The sequence below is a fragment of the Colletotrichum graminicola genome (genome assembly GCF_000149035.1).
Source record: "Colletotrichum graminicola M1.001 genomic scaffold supercont1.56, whole genome shotgun sequence".
Taxonomy (NCBI): Eukaryota; Fungi; Ascomycota; class Sordariomycetes; order Glomerellales; family Glomerellaceae; genus Colletotrichum; species Colletotrichum graminicola.
In genome coordinates this window covers 171,983-190,920 of record NW_007361060.1, presented here as the reverse complement: position 1 = coordinate 190,920, position 18,938 = coordinate 171,983, and the positions used below count along the sequence as shown (strand labels likewise).

The following is an 18,938-nucleotide window of genomic DNA, read 5'->3' as shown; positions in this document are numbered from 1 at the left end:
TCTTATAGATAATAAGTTATAGTAAATTTATTATTACTTTAGCTACTTATTAGTTTAAAGGCTTTATTACGTCCTCTAATAATTTAGTAATAAAGTTAAGATTATAGCCTTAAAGAAATTAACTAAGGTCTACTACTACTACTAGATAAATATAAAGGTACCTAGTTACTTTAAATTTACTTTATATAATAATAAATATAACTTTAACTATAAGATTATTATTAATATTATTTACTTTAATAGTAACTACCTAACCTTATATATAATTAATACTATAATATCTTTTTAAGTAGCCTATTTACTTAAAAATATTACTATAAAGTATATATAAGAGGCACTTTAGATATACTAGATTAATATCTACTTTAGCCTACTTAACTAAATTATTACTAATACTAGCCTAAACTTTTATACTAGTAAATTTAAGTAGTTAGTAAGGTTACTTTATATTAATATTAAAGAAATACTAATTAAAGCTTATAATAGTATTAGTAAGGTTAAAAAATACTATATACCCCTCTAACGCGTATATAATATCCTCTATAATAAGGGCTATACACCTAAGGTTACCCTTTAGCTAGCTATTAAAGTAATTAATAATATAGCTAGCCTAAATAGCCTAGTACTTATACTACTAGTCTTTAGTGCCTACTTATAAATCTTTAACTTATTACTACTTTTACTAACCCTACTTAAAAAAGCTAAAGTAGTAAGAAAAGTAATAAAGGCTATTTACTAGATTTATATAAAAAGGTAAGTTAATAAGGTAGTAACTATATATAATAGCCTAAATACTACTATAATAGTAGCTTTTTTACTTTAATTTATAGTCTATATTTAGTATAAGAAAAAAGGCTAGTAAGGCCCCTTTTACCTTATTACTAGTAATAGGACTACTTATACTATTAACCTTTCTTAAGGCTTATAAACTTTTTATTTAACTATTATTAAACTATACCTTAAAGATACTTATAATAAGTAATAATAGCTACTTTATAAGGTAAGTAGGTAAGGTAATAAGAAGAATAATAATAATAGTATAGTAGCCTTATTACTTACTAACGTCCTTATACCTACTAAAAAAATATATAATAATATTATTATTACTATATATATATAGCTAAAGTAAAAAGCTAGCTACCTATAAAGGTATATTAATTTCTTTAATAAAACTAGCTTTACTATTAGGCCTACTACCTTCTTTACTACTATAAGTATAGTATATATCTTAATAAAAAAAGAAGCTAACTAACTATTATTAATTAAGCTATAGAAAAAGGGTATTATTACTACCTTAAAGAAGCCTTTTAAGTAAGTAACTACTACTAAGATTAAAAGGCTTATTACCTATAAGGTATTTTACTTTATTTAATATAATAAGAATAAGTATACTAAAGTATAAATATTTAAATTATAGATTATTAATAAAGTAAAAGGCTAAAATAAAGAACTATATAAGAAATCCTACCTTATTATTTAAGAATATACTAATAATAGTAAAAAAGTAATTCTTACTTAGTTACTTATAATTTAGTAAGCTAGCTAGCGCCTTATTTTTACCCTTACTTTATTCCTTATTTATAATAATAATAATTTCTTACTTTAGTTATATAATATTACTTAGGTGTATATATAGTTAACTACTTTATTAAATTATATAATTCTTATATGCCTTTTATTATAAATATAAGACCTTTATCTAAAAGGTACTATTATATAAGTAGTAAAGCTGTTATATAGTATTATAAAGGCAGGCACTTACTAGTAAGTAATATATAGTTACTACTATAAAAAAAAGCTCTAAATAAAGACTTTAACTTTTAATTTATACTTACTAATTACTAATATAAAGAGCCTAGACTTTAGGATTATTAGTATATAGACTAATAATACTATTACCCTTTTAAATAAATCCTTTTCTACTTATAAGGCTAATAAGCTTACTAAGGCTATATTTACTACTAAGAAGAAGTAAATCCTTACTATTAATAACTTACTTACCTTTAATAATAGTATAGTATCTCTAACTACTAAGAGGAAGCTTTTTCTTTAGTAAAAAGGCTAAAGTAAGAGACTTTAACCTATTAATAAAGAATCTCTATAAGCACTTAAGTAGTATGTTAAGTAATAGGCCTATAGTATATATATTATATTAGTCTACTAGCCTAAAGCATGCTTTAACTACTTTATTATAGTATAATACTAATTACCTAATATAAATAAAATTAAAGCACTTAACTATTATATTATATAGTATATAAATAACCTTAACTATAGTCTATTATTTTACTTACTTAACCTTAAATCTATAAAGCTTTTTATTCTTATAAATAAATTATTTATAAATAATAAAGACTTTACTTTATAGCTAGGATTTATTATTATTCTTACTAATAAGGCACCTATAAGTACTACTATAAGTAATAAATTTATTATAACTAGTAATATTATTTACTTTAGCTTAATAAAGTATAAGTAAGTTACTTAAAGTGTACTAGCCTTTAAGATCTATAGTATAGTTACTAGTACTAATATTACTTATACACTTAATATAACTATTATAATAATTACTAACTACCTTAAGCTACTATATATACTAATAATCCTTTATACTAACTTATACTTACTTTATAAGTGCCTTATTAAGCTTAGGACTATAAAAAAAAAAGGCTTATAATTAATATTATAGCCCTTTAGTAGTTATATAAGTAATATAAAGTCTATAAAGTATAATAAATATAAGGTAATAATAATCTTACTAATAGATTTACTAAATTATTACCTAATAAGGCACTAAAATAACTAGTTAGAAATAAAATAGTTTAAATTAGTATAAAGAGATAAGTTTCTTAAGCTATATAACAGATTATATAAATAAAAAGTATTAAATACTTTTAGGCTTTTAATTTTTATTACGTTTTTAAGCTTTTTAGCTACTAGGCAGTATCTAGGCTATTTATAGTAATTTTCTTTTACTTTAGAAAGTTACTAGTGTTAGGATATTTAACTATTTAATAGTAAAGCTAATCTATAGTCACGTGATTTACTATTACGTGACTTACTTTAGTGGCTTACTTACACTACTATAAATATCTGCAGTAACAACTTCTTCTTCTTTTTCCTATTATCTATCTTAACAAGCAACTAGTAGTCAATCGAACTATTACTGCTTTACGATCGCGATCCCTGTGATACCAACACTAACCTTATTCTGGGGTTATTAGATACCGAATGTACCTTTTTTGACTTACGAGACTTGCTTGGAATGCGATAGAAAGATGAACTTGAAGCCTGTACATCTGAAATGAGTATCTGAGGCTGGTTAGAGACACTGATCATATCTGTCTTTATGACCCTATTTGGACGCCCCTTTGAGCACGCCAGGACTGGAGAGCACGACCAGAGAATTTATAGTAGAAAGCGGGCTAGACAACTGGAATAAGGCTTTGAAAAGTCCTAGGAGATACCGCTTCCTTATCTTAAGTTTGCCCTTCGTGAATATTGCAATTTTTCTATGCAGCTTCTTTTGGCTAAGTATACGGAAAAAAGAAAATATAGAAAAGAAAGAAACAACAAAAACCTTGATTTAGAACTTGCTCTCAAACTTTGATCACGTTACTTACAACTGATGGGACCTCTGACTTCCTGTTCTTCGCTCCCTGTAGCGTGAACTTGGACTCATGAGTCCTATCCATAGTGTGCTTGCGAATTATCAAGCTGGACAGAAACCCAAAGGCTGCGGTGGCCGTCATGACCCAGAACACACCCCGAAACCCCGTCACGTAAGCCGACAAAGCCCCAATACGCTCCGGATCCGCAGAGTCCATGGCAGCCAGGTGTGTTGCGTATATCTCGGCGTTCTTGGCGATGGCCTCTGACATGCCAAGCTCCTGCAGCCGGTTCGTCATGACATTCTGAAACGTGGTGCCCCCGACAGCGACGCCGACGCTCATCCCCAGCGTGCGCATGAAGGCATACATGCACGCGGCACGACCGCAGTCCTCAACGCGGCTGATGGCCTGGGTGCCAACGTTGACGCTCGTGAGCACCATGCCGTTTCCAATGCCAAAAACGGCGAGGCAGATGGCCCACATCATCGTCGTTGTATTCTCATCCAGCAGTACAAGCAAGCCGCAGCCTGTGGAGGTAATGGCCCAGCCTGACCAGATGGCCCAGCGGAAGCGGCCGAGCCGGGAGGTGAGGACGGAGACGATGATGGAACCAGGGAGGAGGAGGCAAGTGACAGGGAAAAGGTTAAGGCCAGACTGGGTGGGCGTAACGAAGCGGACGGAGAGGAAGTAGAACGGGATGTAGTACAGGCCGCAGAAGAGTAGGAAACCCTGGCAAAAGGCGCCGAGGTAGGCGGCCACCGCGGACCACGAGTAGAAGAGGGAGCGGCGCAGGAAGGGCTCCGCCGCGCCGTATCTCTCCCAGAGCAGGCAAAAGGACACGGCCGCGGCGCCGGCACTGATGGGGGCTATGACGGCTATAGAGGTCCATTCATACTGAATGCCTGCCCAGGAGAGGCCAACGAGGAAGCTGGTCATGCCGCCAATGAAGAGGAATCCGCCCAGGAAGTCGACGCGGAGTAGCTTGGACCCCAGTGACGATTTCTCCGTCGAAAGACGGACAAACAGCGGCACCATGACGAAGCCGAGGGCGCAGAACGGGAACTGTTGGGTGGAAGAAAACAAAATCATGTCAGAAACCTTTGCCAAATCTCACACATTGATGACAGGGAAGTGGGGGGGGGGGGGTAAAGCTAAGAAGCCAACTCACGTTGATGTAGAAGCACCACCTCCACGTCGCGTGCTCGACAAACAGCCCGCCCAACAACGGCCCCAGCACGCTCCCGATAGCCCAGGCGCCGAGCACGAAAATGAAGTACTTGGGCCTCAGCCTCAAGGGCACGATGTCGGCGAAGATGATCTGGCCCATTGTGATGATGCCGCCGCCGCCGACGCCCTGTAGGGAGCGGCCGGCCAGCAAGGCGGTGAAGTCTCGAGCGAGGGGGGCGCAGAGCAGAGTGCCGAGGGTGAAGAAGAACAAGGAGACCAGAAGCATTTCTTTGCGGCCAAAGATGTCGGATAGGGCGCCGATGAACGGCTGGAAGACGGCGCAGGGTAGAAGGTAGGAGGTGCCGGCCCAGAAAGCGTCGGTGGCGGAACCGCCCAGGTCGAGGGCAAGGTCCTGGCGAACGGGTTCGTTGTCAGCATGTTTGTTTTGTCTTGCAGATCGGTGCTCTTATGGGCGAGCATGGAGTTATGGAAAGGGTGGCGACCTACAGGCAGCACAGGGACTAATACGGTGGCATCCAGAGCTACCATGAGAGAAATCACGGATATGGTAGCCATGGCTGCGTATTCTGCCCGCCCTGGCGTCCATTCCGGCTCTGTTTCCTGGATCTCGCCCAGGATCGCTTGCGTATCAGGTTTCGGGACGAAATACTCTCTTGGAGACTTGATTGATTCGAAAGTGGGATCCAACATGATGGGGGTTTATAGAATGAGAGTACGGTAAGGGAAGACGAAGAACCACAGACGCTGCCGAAAAGCCAAGGACGCAAGTCTTTGTGTGATTTTCTCGATATCACACGATGCAGGAGTAATGACAATGTAGACTAGGAACGATCGCCAGGGCGGCACTGCATGATGAGGTTCAGTGGCGAGCTTTATTGCATCCTACATGCACGTAAGACTAACTAGCAAATGGACTACTAAACCCCATCATTCGTCACGGCCGACCGAGCCGTGCGCGGCCTCATTTCGAGGAATCCTCCGTCAGCCAGCTACACTGTCGGTTCGGCAAGCGAAGAGTCCGGCCAGTATCCCGATCCTCTCATGTCCCGAGACATGGTCCTTTAGCATTCTGGTACACACATTATCTGGCCGAGACATCCGCGTACGAAAGCAGTCCGTTGAAGCCAGTTCAGCCCAGGTTTCACCCTATTTGTGGCGGATACTAACTAGTACCAGGGGAGAGCCGCCTGGGGGCTTGAGGAGATGGGACAGCCACGGGGCATCTAGAAAGACAGGGTGCGCTTCTTAACCCATAGGCCTGGTTCCCATCCATTTTACCATGTGATTCTTGTATTGGTCTAATCAAATTCGAAACCCAGGTGCCGTTGAGCCTCCTTCCAAGCGCCGATCCCGCTAGCTTCAAAGATCAATGGACAGCTAATAAAAGCTTTGCTACTAGCACGCGTTAGTAAGTCGCGACTTTTTGCCACAAAGGTCGTATGTACGGTAGGGTCAGTTGCCGTGGAGCAACAAAACCTTGGCCGCTCATCTGTTTTTTCCCTTCTTTTTTCGTTGTCCATCAGAGCTATCCATGGAGATGATGGATAGGGCTCCCAAGTTGGCTTGATATCCGGGTATTTGGGTAGATGTCTCAGTGCATTCGGAGGCGGATGGCTGTGTCCCGGAAGCGGCGTCTACGCCTGCCTATCTACGTGGTAGACCCGATCGACTGGATCGTGCGTTGTCCGCTCCACCAGATAAGGTGCCTATAGGAGAGATTACTGTCCAATCATATTAATGGACTGGCACCTAATCAGGTAATAGGCCAATATCGCGCCACGCAGCCCAAAGGCCGCGTCGCGTTCCCATCCCGCACTCCTTTCTTGGCTGGCCGGTTGGCTTGCTTGGCAAATGCTTGCATGCTCTTGGCAGATATGGTCGACAGCTTATTCTGCAGTCTGGTAACAACACATGCCGCCCGTTGATAAGTGTCCGAGTAGCTGCTGTAGTCTGGCTGTTTGTCAAAACGGTGGGAGCTGAGCTGAGATCGGGTCTATTATGTCTTAGTGTCGGCAACGTCACTGCTAGTCACCGGGGGGCTGCGTCGCGTCCCATTCGAATTCTCTCCCTTCGATCCCCCGTAAATCCCCGCCGTGGCTGTCTGGGTTGCATGTATGCATGCTTGCTGGCTCGCTTGCAGCTCAACGAACATGGCCGTCGACTCATTATGTAGTTCGGTAGAAACTCAGGCCGAGATCCCTCTTTCATCCTCATATCATGGCAGCCGGAAATGGGTCAGAGCCCGAGCGGCTGCACTCTCTCCACGCGGCTGCCTGTTGGGATGACGAGAGATTTGGGCTCGGAGGAAGAGCTAAAGGACTAGAGTCAGCAACTGGCTATCAGTTTCAAGTAAAATTAGAGAGCCACTCTGTTACATAGCCTATATAGAATGAGTGAAGGCAAATTGGAGGGTTATTATGTAAGTCCAAGCTCATCTGCACCATGGGGTTTGTCTCCCCCTTAGGGGCCTAAACACTTCCCATCCCCGAGTGCCCCGGGCCCCAAACGATGGATTTCGAGCCTGTAGAAGGGATCGAGTCCATGGTTTCAGCGTTGATAATGTTGCTGCCAATTTCAGAAGCCGCGTTGCGCTCCCTCCTACACTCGTGCCGCCGCCGGCTGGCTTGCGCTACGGACCTGACCGACGCCTCATCCTGGAAGCTAGAAACAACTAAATGCCGAGATCATGTCCTCCTTCTGCCTCCGATGACACACCCGCCGATTGGCCAGAGTCCGAGCGGCTGGTTGCCTGGCCTCGGGTGCCGGACGTTGTCGCCTCAACGGGATAAGCGCGCGCGGGCTATAAGCGCCACATCTGCCTTATTTTTGCGAAGGGATCGATTCCCTCACGTTTCCAGCGCCCACAAATCTCACAATTTCAGCCTGGACATGACTGACTGTTTGCGCCTGTTTTGCTGGTGGAATCCAGAGGGCGATGGCGGATGATAAGTGTGGTCTTGGACCTTCATTTCAACCCATTTCATCACTGTTCCTGTTGGGAGGTTGAGGTGGCATTGTCCATAATACTCTGGCCTTGACGGGTTCTTGGTTCTGAGTTTCGACTTAAAATGTCCACTCCTCCTTTGAATCCTGATCCTGTGTTGAGAGTGCCGAGGCCACTAAGATTCTAGATCTCAAGGCTATCTGGTCGACATTCTTCTTATTTTCTTCTCTTCTTTTTTTATCCTTTTTTGATACTCGCTCTTATAATCCATATTCCCATCCTTTCCCAGATCTAATCTCCATCAGTATGGGCAAATCCTCACCCCGCTGGGCATTGCTGGGCTTCAGGGCTCTCGCACCGTCGATATACATCAAAGAAGCCCCCCGCTCTTCGTCATCCGTGTCATCGACCGCTTCTGATCTCAGCTCCGACTCTTGGGCGAGCCGCATCAGCACGACAAGCCCCTCCCTTATCCTCCTCACCTCCTGGACGGGTGCCGACCCGAGACACGTCGTTAAATACACGAAGCGGTACCATGAGCTTTATCCGTACGCAACCGTCATGGTCATCACGACGGTGATACAAGACCTCGTCTTCCGCTCAGCCCAGGAAAAGGTCGCCGCGCTGGCCCCGGCTGTCGAGTTCCTCCGCCGGCACGTCAGCACGCAGCTGAAGCGGCCCACAATGCTCCTACACGCCTTCTCCGAGGGAGGATCCAACAAGGCCGTCTGCCTTGCCCAGGCCTACCTGGACGGCACGGGATGCCGGCTGCCCATAGGCGCGTTCGTTTTCGATAGCACGCCAGGCAAGCCGCACTTTTCGTCCAACGTTGCCGCCTTCAAGCGCTCGCTGCCGTCCAACAAGGCCATCCGCGCCGTAGGGGTCCCGGTCGGCATCGTGGTGTTGGGCGCAGTGTACGGAACATTCCACGTGATCAAGGGGTATGAGAATAACGTAATCTGTCAAACGCGGAACTCGCTCAACGACGAGACGTTGTGGGACGTCGCGGGCACGCCGCGGACGTATGTCTTCTCCGAGGCCGATGACCTCATTGTATGGGAAGACATCGTAGACCATGCGCAGGAAAGCGCCGAGCTACTGGGGATCGAGAGCGCTCTGGTTCGCTTCAAAAAGAGCGGGCATTGCAACCATGTTCGAGAAAACGAGCAGGCGTATTGGGCTGCCGTGGTGAGGACTTGGGAGGCGCAATATGTCGGGCAAGCCTTCTGATTCGGCCCCATGACAACCAAATTTCTTTTGTGTTTAGCCACCAGGCCGAACGATGTATCAACAGGATATGATACACGCGGCATTAAATCATTCTCGCGTTTCCAAGATTACCTTCACGGTTTCCCCCCTTAGATTCTTTTCAGGCTTAGATGCGGAATTAAAAAAAGAAATTCCACAGGTTCAAATAAAGACCCTCTTTTCTTGCCACTTGATGAGCATAAATGGTTCAAGATAACCTGTAGGTCTCGGAATAGATGGCTGGCCATAGCACGGCAGCGACGTCAAGAGACGCATTGAAGGTGTGAAGTCAAGCAATGCGCGCGTAACGAAACGACTAAAACAGGGGATAAACAACTGGCACAGACAATAACAGGCAAAGACAGGTGTGAGAAAAAGTAATCTTCTAATTAATGGTTGACCTCCTCAAGGGTGAAGTCCTTGAGGAAGTTGACTATATAGATATATACCACGTCAACAAACACGTGCATATGGTATTCTGGTAATCTACTCATGTGAGGCTTGTGACAATACGTATCGTAACATTTGTGACACAAAAAGGACGCTGTTAATTAAAGATAGTGATTAACTTCTTATATCCCAAGTAACAATATCCATATGGTGGGTGGTGAACTGAGCCAGAATCACGGGGTTCTTAAACAACCATACTCAATAAAAAAAGGGGCGTCGCATATCAATCCCCCTCCCCAAAAACACTATTCTCTAAGACGGCTTCTTTTCTGATATATAATTAGCCTTGTTCGTACACCCACACGAGAAGAACCGCGACTTCCGAACCAATCGTTGTTACTGAACCCCAATGGCAACATACGAGGAAAGCATTCGCAATGAATGGCGCATTCATTGAAAAAAGTCAAGACATGGCATAGACGAAGACGGAGCAAGCAATACGCTTTTGGAAGATCTGTGTGTAATTACTTCTCACCTCGTTCCCGGTATATACAAGCATACACACACACACACACACACACACCACGCGTCGTCCGTCACACGTCCCGTCTGTGACGACCCGACCTTCGGGACCCCCCCGGAATGACTTTGATGGGAGAAACATGAAAACAACCCATCCGTGAACACGCAAGAAGTAATAGACGACAACAGTGAGACAAGGAACAGAACTACCAGTGACGGGAGGTACAAATCAAGGGGGAAAATGGAAAATGGGAGGAAATGCTTTTTGAACCGGTTTACTCCATAAGTCTGAGTGTCCGCGCCGAGCCTTTGTGAATCTAGATTCGTTCAAAACATATTGGTCGCCGTTCCTTTACATGGTGGGGATACCCTCGTATTCGGCGTAGCCGAGGGCGAGGTTCATGTTCTCTGTGTGGTCGTTAGCCAGGGCGCTTGAAAAGGCCACAAAAGTAAAATCCAAATCAAGCCGGTTACGGGATAGAAGGGAACCGAAGCGGAATTCGGGCTAAGGAATGGGACAACTTACGAAGGCACTGGGTCGCTGCACCCTTGAGCAGGTTATCAATGGTTGAGCAGACGACGACGCGCTTGCCGCTGCTGTGAACTGCGAAACCACCAATCTCGACACCGTGCTTGTTCATGATGTTTTTGACTAGCGGGGGCTCGCCGACAACCTTGACGAGCTTCTCGCCTGCGTAGCGGTCTTGGTAAATCTGGCGGATGTCACGCGAGGTCATGGTCTTGTTGAGGGGGATGTGGATGGTGGCCTGGATGCCGCGGAACCAGGAGGCCACGTGCGGGGAGAAGGCGACGTCGGCGCCGAGCTTGACGCTGATCTCGCGCTCGTGAATGTGGTCCGTCAGGCTGTAGGGCATCAGGTTATCCTTGAGCAGGTTGACGTCGTTCTTGGGCGAGGGCTTCGTGCCGGCGCCCGAGTATCCGGAGATGCCGAAGACGGAGGGGGAACCGCCGAGGTGCTCAACCAAGGGGGCAATGCCGAGCTGCGCGGCGGTGGCGTAGCAGCCGGGGTTGGAGATCTTGTCAGCCTTGTAGATCTCGGAGCGGCCGGTTAACTCAGGAAGACCGTACGTCCAAGTGTTGTCGAAGCGGTAGTCGGCGGAAAGGTCGACAATGACGCTGCGGTGGTCGGCACCGGCCTTGCGGGCGTCGTTGATGGCCTCGATGTAAGGCTTGCAAACGCCGTTGGGGAGAGCCATGACCCAGCAGTCGATGGCGCCCTTCTTCTCGAGCTCGGTGACCTGGTCGGGGCTCAGGTTCTCGTAGACGACCTCGCGCTTGGTGTAGCCCTCAAGTTTCTGGCCGGCGAGCTCGCGAGACGAGACGTGGCGGAGATCCATGTTGGGGTGGGCGTTGAGCATCTCAATCAGAGCCTGGCCGGTGTAGCCACGGGCACCAATCAGGGCGACGCGGGAGGGGGCGTTGTTGGAAGCGTTCTTCTTGCCCAGAGGAGGGTTGGGGTTGGTGGTGGTGTAGGTGGCGAAAGTGCGCTTGCCGGAAAGGCTGGCGGCGGCAGGAGCCCATGTCGGGCGGCGAGCCATCGTCGAGAAGCCGCGGGCCTGGGCGGGCGCGGCGGCCTGGTTGAGGTTGCGGTTCGAGGTCTGGGCGGCGCGGCGCAGGCGGGCCTCGAGGTTGGAGTCGCCAAGCATGGCGCGGCCGTGGGCGTTGAACTCGTCGGTCAAGACGCCGAGCTCCTGGAGGTTGTCGATGCCGTACCAGAAGAGCTGGTTACCCTTGCTGGAGAAGCTGCCGTCGGCCTTGTCGAAGAACCAGGTGAGGTTCTCGTCCTCCTCGCTGACGGTCCAGACGAGTTTGGGGTGGTCCTTCTTGATGGCGTGGAAGACGTTCTCGGTGACGTTGCTCAGCCATCCCTCCTTGGTGACGGTCAGGGTAGCCAGAGTCGGATGGGATCGCTCCTCGTTGGGGGGCAGGACGATGGCGAGGCAGTTGAGGGGCTCGTCGTAGTAGGCCTTGAAAGGGGTACCCTTCAGAAACTCGATGTAACGGTCGACGGTGGCCTCGGCGTCCATGCCCTCGCGGTCGCGGATGAGCGTCTGCTTCAGCTTGGCAAGGTCGGGGAACGAGGAGATACTGTCGGCGAAGGCAATCTTGTCTCCGCGGCGGATCAGGGTACCGGCGCCAGAGTCGGTAAAAAGCTCCTTCTGCAGGTCACTTGGGTGGATGATGGCGACGCTGGAGGTGCGCGGCAGGGTCTCGAGGAGCTCCTTGATCTCCTTGATCTTGAGGCGGGTGCCGTAACGGCACCATGACTGCGACATGAGGTGGTCGTACTCCTCGTCGAGGTTGATGTGGGAGATCTTGTCGCCAGTCTCGCCGTTGAAGAGACCGCCCTTCTCGGAGAGGTAGACGATCTTCAGGGGCTCGAGGGCGCGTGCAAGCTCAGCGGCGGCGACATCGGCGTTAACGTTGAGGATCTGGCCCTCGGTGGTCTCGGCCATGGAGGTGAGGATGGGGACGTAGCCCTGGGAAATGGCCAGCTCGACGGGGGCCTTGTCGACGCTGGTGACCTTGCCGACCAAATTCCACTTCTCCTTGTCCAGGTAGTCGGCGGTCAGGACGGTAGTCAGAGGGCGGGTGCGGACGCCAAGGCTCTCGAGCTTCTCGACCAGCTTCATGTTCTCCTGGAGGAACAGCTTGCGGGCGACGGTCAGGGTCTTGCCGTCAGTGACGCGGATGCCCTCCTCGAACTGGGGCTCGACTCCAGCCTCCTGGAGCAAGCGGTTCAGCTGCGGACCGGCGCCATGGACAATGACGGGGTAGAGGCCGACCTCGTAGAGGAAGGCAATGTTCTCGCAGAGGTCATCGAGGTAGTCGGTGAGAATGGCACCGCCGACTTTGATAACAGCAAACTTTTGGGAGGAGACGGAGGTGAAGTATGACAGGTATTGCTGGCCCTCGCGGCGGCTGCCGATTTGGCTCAGGGTGCGGATGATGATGGCTCGGGTGCGGTCGCGGTTGGCCTGCTCGGACTGGGAGCTCGTGCTTGAGAGTGCTCGGATGGCATTGAGGCGCTGGAAGGGGTTGCGGACAGAGGCGACAGTCTGGTGACGGACGACGCGGGGAATGGCTCGGCGGGTGCCGGCGCGGATGACGGCAGCTGAGAACATGGTGACTATCAGCAACGGGTCAGTGGATTGGATCCCTCAAGGTCTTATCTTCTGGCTCGGTTGTTTCTCTTTTAGCCGTCGCCTACTTCGTAGCAGGCGTCCTAGGTCACGGCGATTTCCGAGAAAGGAAAGAAAATTGACGAGAAGGAAGGATAGAGAGATTGCGCCTGAGTCAATGGCGAGAGGGGCTTCCGCGTGGTTGCACGAAGACGCAACACAGCCTATATAAATGGCAATATGCGGGAGGGAAGCGTTGAGTACACACCTCTTTCGAGCTCTAGTTTTAAATCCTCGGGAGTAGGTGTTTATGGCACACGCTCGGGCGGGTATAGCTTGTCACTCTGACTCCTCTCTCCGACTCTTTTCAAACGCCAACAAGGTCCAATTGGGTGCCGACCAACGGAGGGAGCAATTGAGTCAGACAGAATTAACCGACGACGGAGAAGGCCCTACGGATCGGATCGAAGATGGCGAAGGGGACGGACGGAGGAGCAATTGGACCAATTGTTTGCAAAGAAGGGTCAAGACGGAAGGAAGGAGAGGAGAGGAGAGGAGAGGAGGGGGAAAAGGAGCACCAGGAGATGAAAATGCGAGCAGCAAGAGGGCACGGCGAGGCTTTTTACTTTTTGAGGCCTGCGAAGGTGCCGGGCGTGGGCGTGGGCATGGGCGTGGTGGGCATGGGACAACCGGTATGATGCAGTGGAGGTGGTGCGGACTGTGGAGGAGGGGCAGGGGGGCCTAAGCCAACGTGTGAAAATTCGACCGAAACCGCTCTGTCTCCCCTCTCTCTGCCATTGCGCTGCTTCACTCGCCGCTTTCCTCGCCACTCTGTGCCAGCTGGCAAGGCTGTTGCTGGTACCGAGTGACCAAAAGAACCTCGCTTTTCACACTAGATACCTAGGTACCACCTACTTACCTTAGGTCCTGTACTAGCTGAGGTGCATACTTTTTGCTACTCGAGATCGTCTGTACTTGTTCTATTTCCCCTCAACCAATCATCCTCTGACTACTACGCTCCCTAATTGATATCCCAAACTGACTCGCATAGTCTGGCCTCTACTATAACAAGCCGGGAAAGATGAAAAAAATAAAATAAACAAATCAGTAACACACGCTGACGGGGCACCCACTCCTTGGTCAACCGTCTTATACGCATTACGCTACGCCTGCCCTGCGCACGGTGGAGTAAATCCGCACTTCTCTCTCTATTGATTGGGAAGTGGACTCTCGGCTATTGGTCGGATCTGATAAGGAATGCCCTGGTGCGTACAAGATCACCAAGAGAGCCCGCCAGGATCCGCACTTTGTGGTCCCATCTTTCACAAGCACGCACACACCCTAGGCAAGGAAAGGGAGAAAAAAAAAAGAGAAAGAGAGGCATTTCCTGCTTGTTCCTTGCCCTCGGAAAAAGTTTCCTGAAAGCCTTCATTTCAGTGGCGGCGGAACAATGACCGAGGAAGAGCGAAGCTGCGAGCAGGGCCGACGCGAGCCGAAGCGGGACGAGATACTATAACTGTCGGCGGTCGACCTGCGAGGCCGCCGGACATAGCATTGACTTCGTCTTGGAGTGACAAATTTATGGAAGGCACCGAGGTGAGCCCTTTGAGCACCGTTGACTGACCACGGCCGGCTCAGCCTGGATGGCGGCGTATAGGCCAGAAAGCGACACGTCTCCCAACCCCCCTCGCCATCCGTTCCCGGCCGGGTGGAAACATGACAAGTGGACACGCAACTCTAAACGCCTCCTCGGATCTGTCGCCTCTCACGCCGGCCCATCGTCAACGCAATCCCGGCCCGGTGCAGGACACCGCCGAGCTTGAGATGAACCACCAACCATGCAACCCCTCCGTCAGGTGCTGGGCTTGGGTTGGCCTTGACCTTAGGTGGCGTCCCGTCCATACACTGCCCGAGATCGTGGATCCCCCGTCCTACCTGAGGGGTCTCGACTGCCGGTGGCCGCGACCCCGCGACACATCCGCCGTCAATCTGCGAGCGTCGGTTTCAGAACTCCATCCAATTACCTATCTGACCCCTCGAAAGCCAGACCTGGCTGTTCGCCAGTGTTTCGTAGCCCCTAATTGGCTGGCTGGCTGCCTCTTCCTGAAGTCGACATCTATGACAAATGAAGGCATACACACGCACATGTCACGTCACCGTAGACTCGGAGCTCGCCAACGTGCCCGTGAGAGATGGTTTCGAAATCTAGCGCGACTTTTCACTTCATTTTGTTGAAAATACGGGAGAAAGGGCCAGTCCGAGTCTGGTCCGTCCAGGTGTGAAATCAGGGCCAGTGGAATTCAAAGTACGCAAACGCCTGCCATCCCTCATACATACATGCGGTGGATCCGCAGCCGAGCGGCCCCAACTGCGTCGGAGCAAGTCCCCGAGTTGGCCAGCAGCCCTCTTTGCATGCAGACCATCGAAGTAGATCGAAGTCCGTTTCGAACAACCTCCGCGCTTCCCAAGTCATTAACCCGTCGGGATGGTCCCTGAGTAGCAGGGTGCCCGACTCATCGCCTCGTCTCCCACGGTTGCTCGAAGCCTGCGAGATATCTGACAATTCATTCCATATCATGACGGCGAACCATGAACCCAAGGGGCCAGCGCAATGCAAACAAGTGTGGTATCTAGTTACTAGTGGCGGGTAACAACAACTGGCCGGCCAAGTTAGCGTGTTGCAACGACTATATTCGACAACAGAGGACTGGTTAGAGCCACACAGTGACAAGGATACAACGCAATCCAAGGGGAAAGCGCTCGAGGAGATGGGGGTAAATACCTGGAATGACGATGATGAGGATGAGAATGATGACGCCGGCAATCAGGCACATGCGCATCTTCATGTCCTTCCACCACATCTGCTTGCGAACGCGGTTGGCGCCCCGACGGAAGCCCTGGGCCGAAACAGCCAGGTTGTCCGTCTTATCTTGCAGCGCATCCAGACGCTCACCTCTTTGGGAGACCTTGTTGATGTTCTCGCGCATCACGCCGACGGTGTCGTCGATTTGCTATAAATAGAACGTCAGCACATGACTCTGGTGACAATCTTCCGACTACGTAGGCGAAACAAATTTGCCCCTGATTACGACGCCAGCGACCGTCGAAAGAGAAAAAAAATTTCCGCGTGGTTCCGTGCGAGGCGCTCGTCAAGTAGCGAGGCCCCTGAATTCATCGTGATGACATGTTGCCAATGTGTCAACCATGTTTGTTGTTGATGCCAAAAGGCTGATGTGCGACCGGCATTGTTACGACGCAACACCGCCCAACATAACACAACGCAATGCAACAAGAATCAAGGCTCGTGATTGAAGAATCAATGTGGTGAGGCCGTCGTTATCATCATGTTCGACCCGGAGCGCTGAAGAATTGATGCGACAGCCCAATCAGGCGTCGTCATGTTGGGTCGCGCGGATAGCTCGGTCGGTCGGTCGTCATCAGGCGTACATTCCGGGGCCAACCCGATGGACAGAAGGCGATGACAAAAAAGGAAAGGAAGATTCTCGCAACGTCAAAAAGGTAGCGCAACTTACAGCTTGCAGAGCTTGAGTCCTCGCATTGCCGCCAGCTCCTCCTTGTTGCGTCGCGGGCTGGCCGCCGCTGGGGATGTAAGGGTCGTAGGGGGCGTCCTCGGGCATTGTCGCTGTGGTGACGGAAGAGGTCGAGGTAGGTGTAAAGTTGGGGCTCGCTGGCGGAGCTCGAGGCTGCAGCTGGTAGGATTAAAGTGTTTGTTGCGGACTGCCGAGATGCAAGATTGAACTGGACGACCGGTCGGAGTTTGTTCGATGGAGATCGGGCGCGGTTGTTGATAAACGGATGGGAAAAGTGAGGTGTGGTTGGGAAGAGGAGAAAAGGTGGTTGGCGGGCGTAGGAGGGTTGATGAGGTGGTTAAGTTCGGGTTCAGGTGATGAGACGTCTAGGAGCAGAGGCGAGCGCCCGGCCGAAACAAGGTGTCCGTCTGAGGATTTTTGGGGGGGGGGGGGGTTGCTGGGGAGGGGCGGACAGAGAGAGAGGGAGAAAGAGAGGGACGTTCGAAAGGGGACAACAACCAAGGCCACATTGGGGGATGCTGGTCCACCAATTTTAGCAGAGCTGGGAACGACCCAGCCACTGGAACAAACCAGCACCTCACCTGAAAGGATGCAGCGCGCGGCACAACACGACCTCAGCACGGCCACCCACCCACCACTGGATATGGATGGATGGATGGACAGGCAACGCAAAGGATGATGGATGGGGCGCCGAAGGGAAGGACAGAGGTGGATGCTGCGCTGCGCTGCGCTGCGCTGCGCTGCGCTGCGCTGCGCTGCACTACAACAGCTCATAAGGGCCAATCAAGACAGGTGTTTCGACCAAGTCAGAGTCAGACCAGCTATACAGGGTACGTACCTGTCGTCTGGTGCCTGGGGAACCTGGGAAAAAGTGGAAAGCGAGAAAAGTCATGGACAAAGTGAAGTCTCTCCTCTCTCTTTCTCTCCTTCTCTACACGAGTTAGCCGGCTAACTATCTCTAGTGTAAACTCTGCCCAGCAGTCCATGCGGGTGCCCTAACATGACAAAAGAGGCGGAAGGTCCCTCCTTGAACAAGAACAATCTGGACTTGTCTCGACGCAGCACTGCCATTTCCCTCCCTACTTGCCTTGTCTTGATCGCTGCACACGCAGTCTTGAGCCAGGGGGCCACTTCCATGGAGACCCTACTTCGTACCCCAGTTGCTTGTATATAATCCGAGCCTTGCTGCGGCAACGCTGACGAACTCGGGGCTTCTGATGTAATTGTTGAGGCGGTGCTGAAGTGTCGTCACGGCATGGACCCCGACACAGCCGGATTGGGCCAGAATTTGATCGCATCCCATCCCATCCAACCTGTTCGGTTCGATTCGTATTCCACTGCATTGTCCAAGAGACGGCACGTGAAATCGTACATCGTACCACGTGATGCGTATATCCACCCTCTTGGCCCGGACCTGAGCCCTGTGGCGCTGGGAGCTCATCTCCACACAGTCGGCGGCGCAGCCATGTGGCTTGCCCATTCTCCCTTAATCCCTCCTTAATTCCTTCCTGCTCTCCTCGTCTACACAGATCCAATCGACATATTGCCGCAACCTTTTCTTTCTCTCTCTTTTTTCCCTTAACTGACTGGCAGGTTTGATTCGCATCTGCGATTTTCGAGAGTGTGCTCATGCATCGGCAGTACGGATATAGTGCGAGGAAACCTAAGAGACCGATGCTCTGAGCAATCGTTAACTTGCCGTCTCAAGACGCCTAGACAGACGCTGAGCAACGCTTGTTAACCATAAAAAGAACGATCGCTTTGTTGTCGTCGAGCAACGATACCTCTCCAGTACTTATATGCTGCTTGATGCATGCGGTTGACGCGCGTAAAGAGAACTAATACTACACGGCAGAGGACATCGACTGCCACCTCGAAGGCGATCACAACGGTAGCGTTTGACAAGTCCCGCGTCATGCTTGCAGACACGCTCCCCCTTGGCTGCTGCTGCGACTGCGATGCCCCCATTTACCCCCGAACTGTTGCAATGATGTTTCACCCGCTTGCCGTCCACACGTTGGCTAGCAACGAAATTGTGCGTTTTCGTCCGCATGCTGACTGGGAGAGGTCGAAACATCCATCAACTTGGTCGCGACGATCATCGGGCCTGTTGTCGAGTAACTGGAGTCGGTTCGAGGAATGGATTCGCACGGGTGTTAATTACGCTCTTTACGACGCTGGATTGCGGAATCACAAGCCTTAATGCCAAAGAAATGGGCGATGCTCCACGAACTGCCTGATGCGGGCTCCCGCTGGCATGCTGCTTCTCTGTTTCCTGGATCAACGCGAGATGCATTCTCGTCGGAAATTAGTTGAGCCAAGAATGCGGGCTCTACTGCCT

General features: G+C 49.6%; 4 protein-coding genes across 4 annotated transcripts; 1 reads left to right on the top strand and 3 right to left on the bottom strand.

The window, feature by feature from the left end:
- Nucleotides 1-3,599: 3,599 nt before the first annotated feature.
- GLRG_10138 (major facilitator superfamily transporter) lies at nt 3,600-5,489 on the bottom strand (the record flags this gene model as incomplete). Its single annotated transcript, XM_008100823.1, has 3 exons — nt 3,600-4,673; nt 4,780-5,190; nt 5,286-5,489. The coding sequence occupies 3 exons, from the start codon at nt 5,487-5,489 to the stop codon at nt 3,600-3,602; spliced, it is 1,689 nt and encodes a 562-aa protein (XP_008099014.1).
- Nucleotides 5,490-8,049: 2,560 nt separating this feature from the next.
- Nucleotides 8,050-8,973, top strand: GLRG_10137 (uncharacterized protein; the record flags this gene model as incomplete). Its single annotated transcript, XM_008100822.1, has 1 exon — nt 8,050-8,973. The coding sequence occupies one exon, from the start codon at nt 8,050-8,052 to the stop codon at nt 8,971-8,973; it is 924 nt and encodes a 307-aa protein (XP_008099013.1).
- A 1,282-nt stretch (nt 8,974-10,255) lies between these two features.
- Nucleotides 10,256-13,049, bottom strand: GLRG_10136 (N-acetyl-gamma-glutamyl-phosphate reductase; the record flags this gene model as incomplete). The annotated part of the gene is made up of 2 exons (XM_008100821.1): nt 10,256-10,311; nt 10,430-13,049. The coding sequence occupies 2 exons, from the start codon at nt 13,047-13,049 to the stop codon at nt 10,256-10,258; spliced, it is 2,676 nt and encodes an 891-aa protein (XP_008099012.1).
- A 2,634-nt stretch (nt 13,050-15,683) lies between these two features.
- Nucleotides 15,684-16,684, bottom strand: GLRG_10135 (synaptobrevin; the record flags this gene model as incomplete). The annotated part of the gene is made up of 3 exons (XM_008100820.1): nt 15,684-15,703; nt 15,829-16,057; nt 16,580-16,684. The coding sequence occupies 3 exons, from the start codon at nt 16,682-16,684 to the stop codon at nt 15,684-15,686; spliced, it is 354 nt and encodes a 117-aa protein (XP_008099011.1).
- Between the last annotated feature and the right edge of the window lie 2,254 nt (nt 16,685-18,938).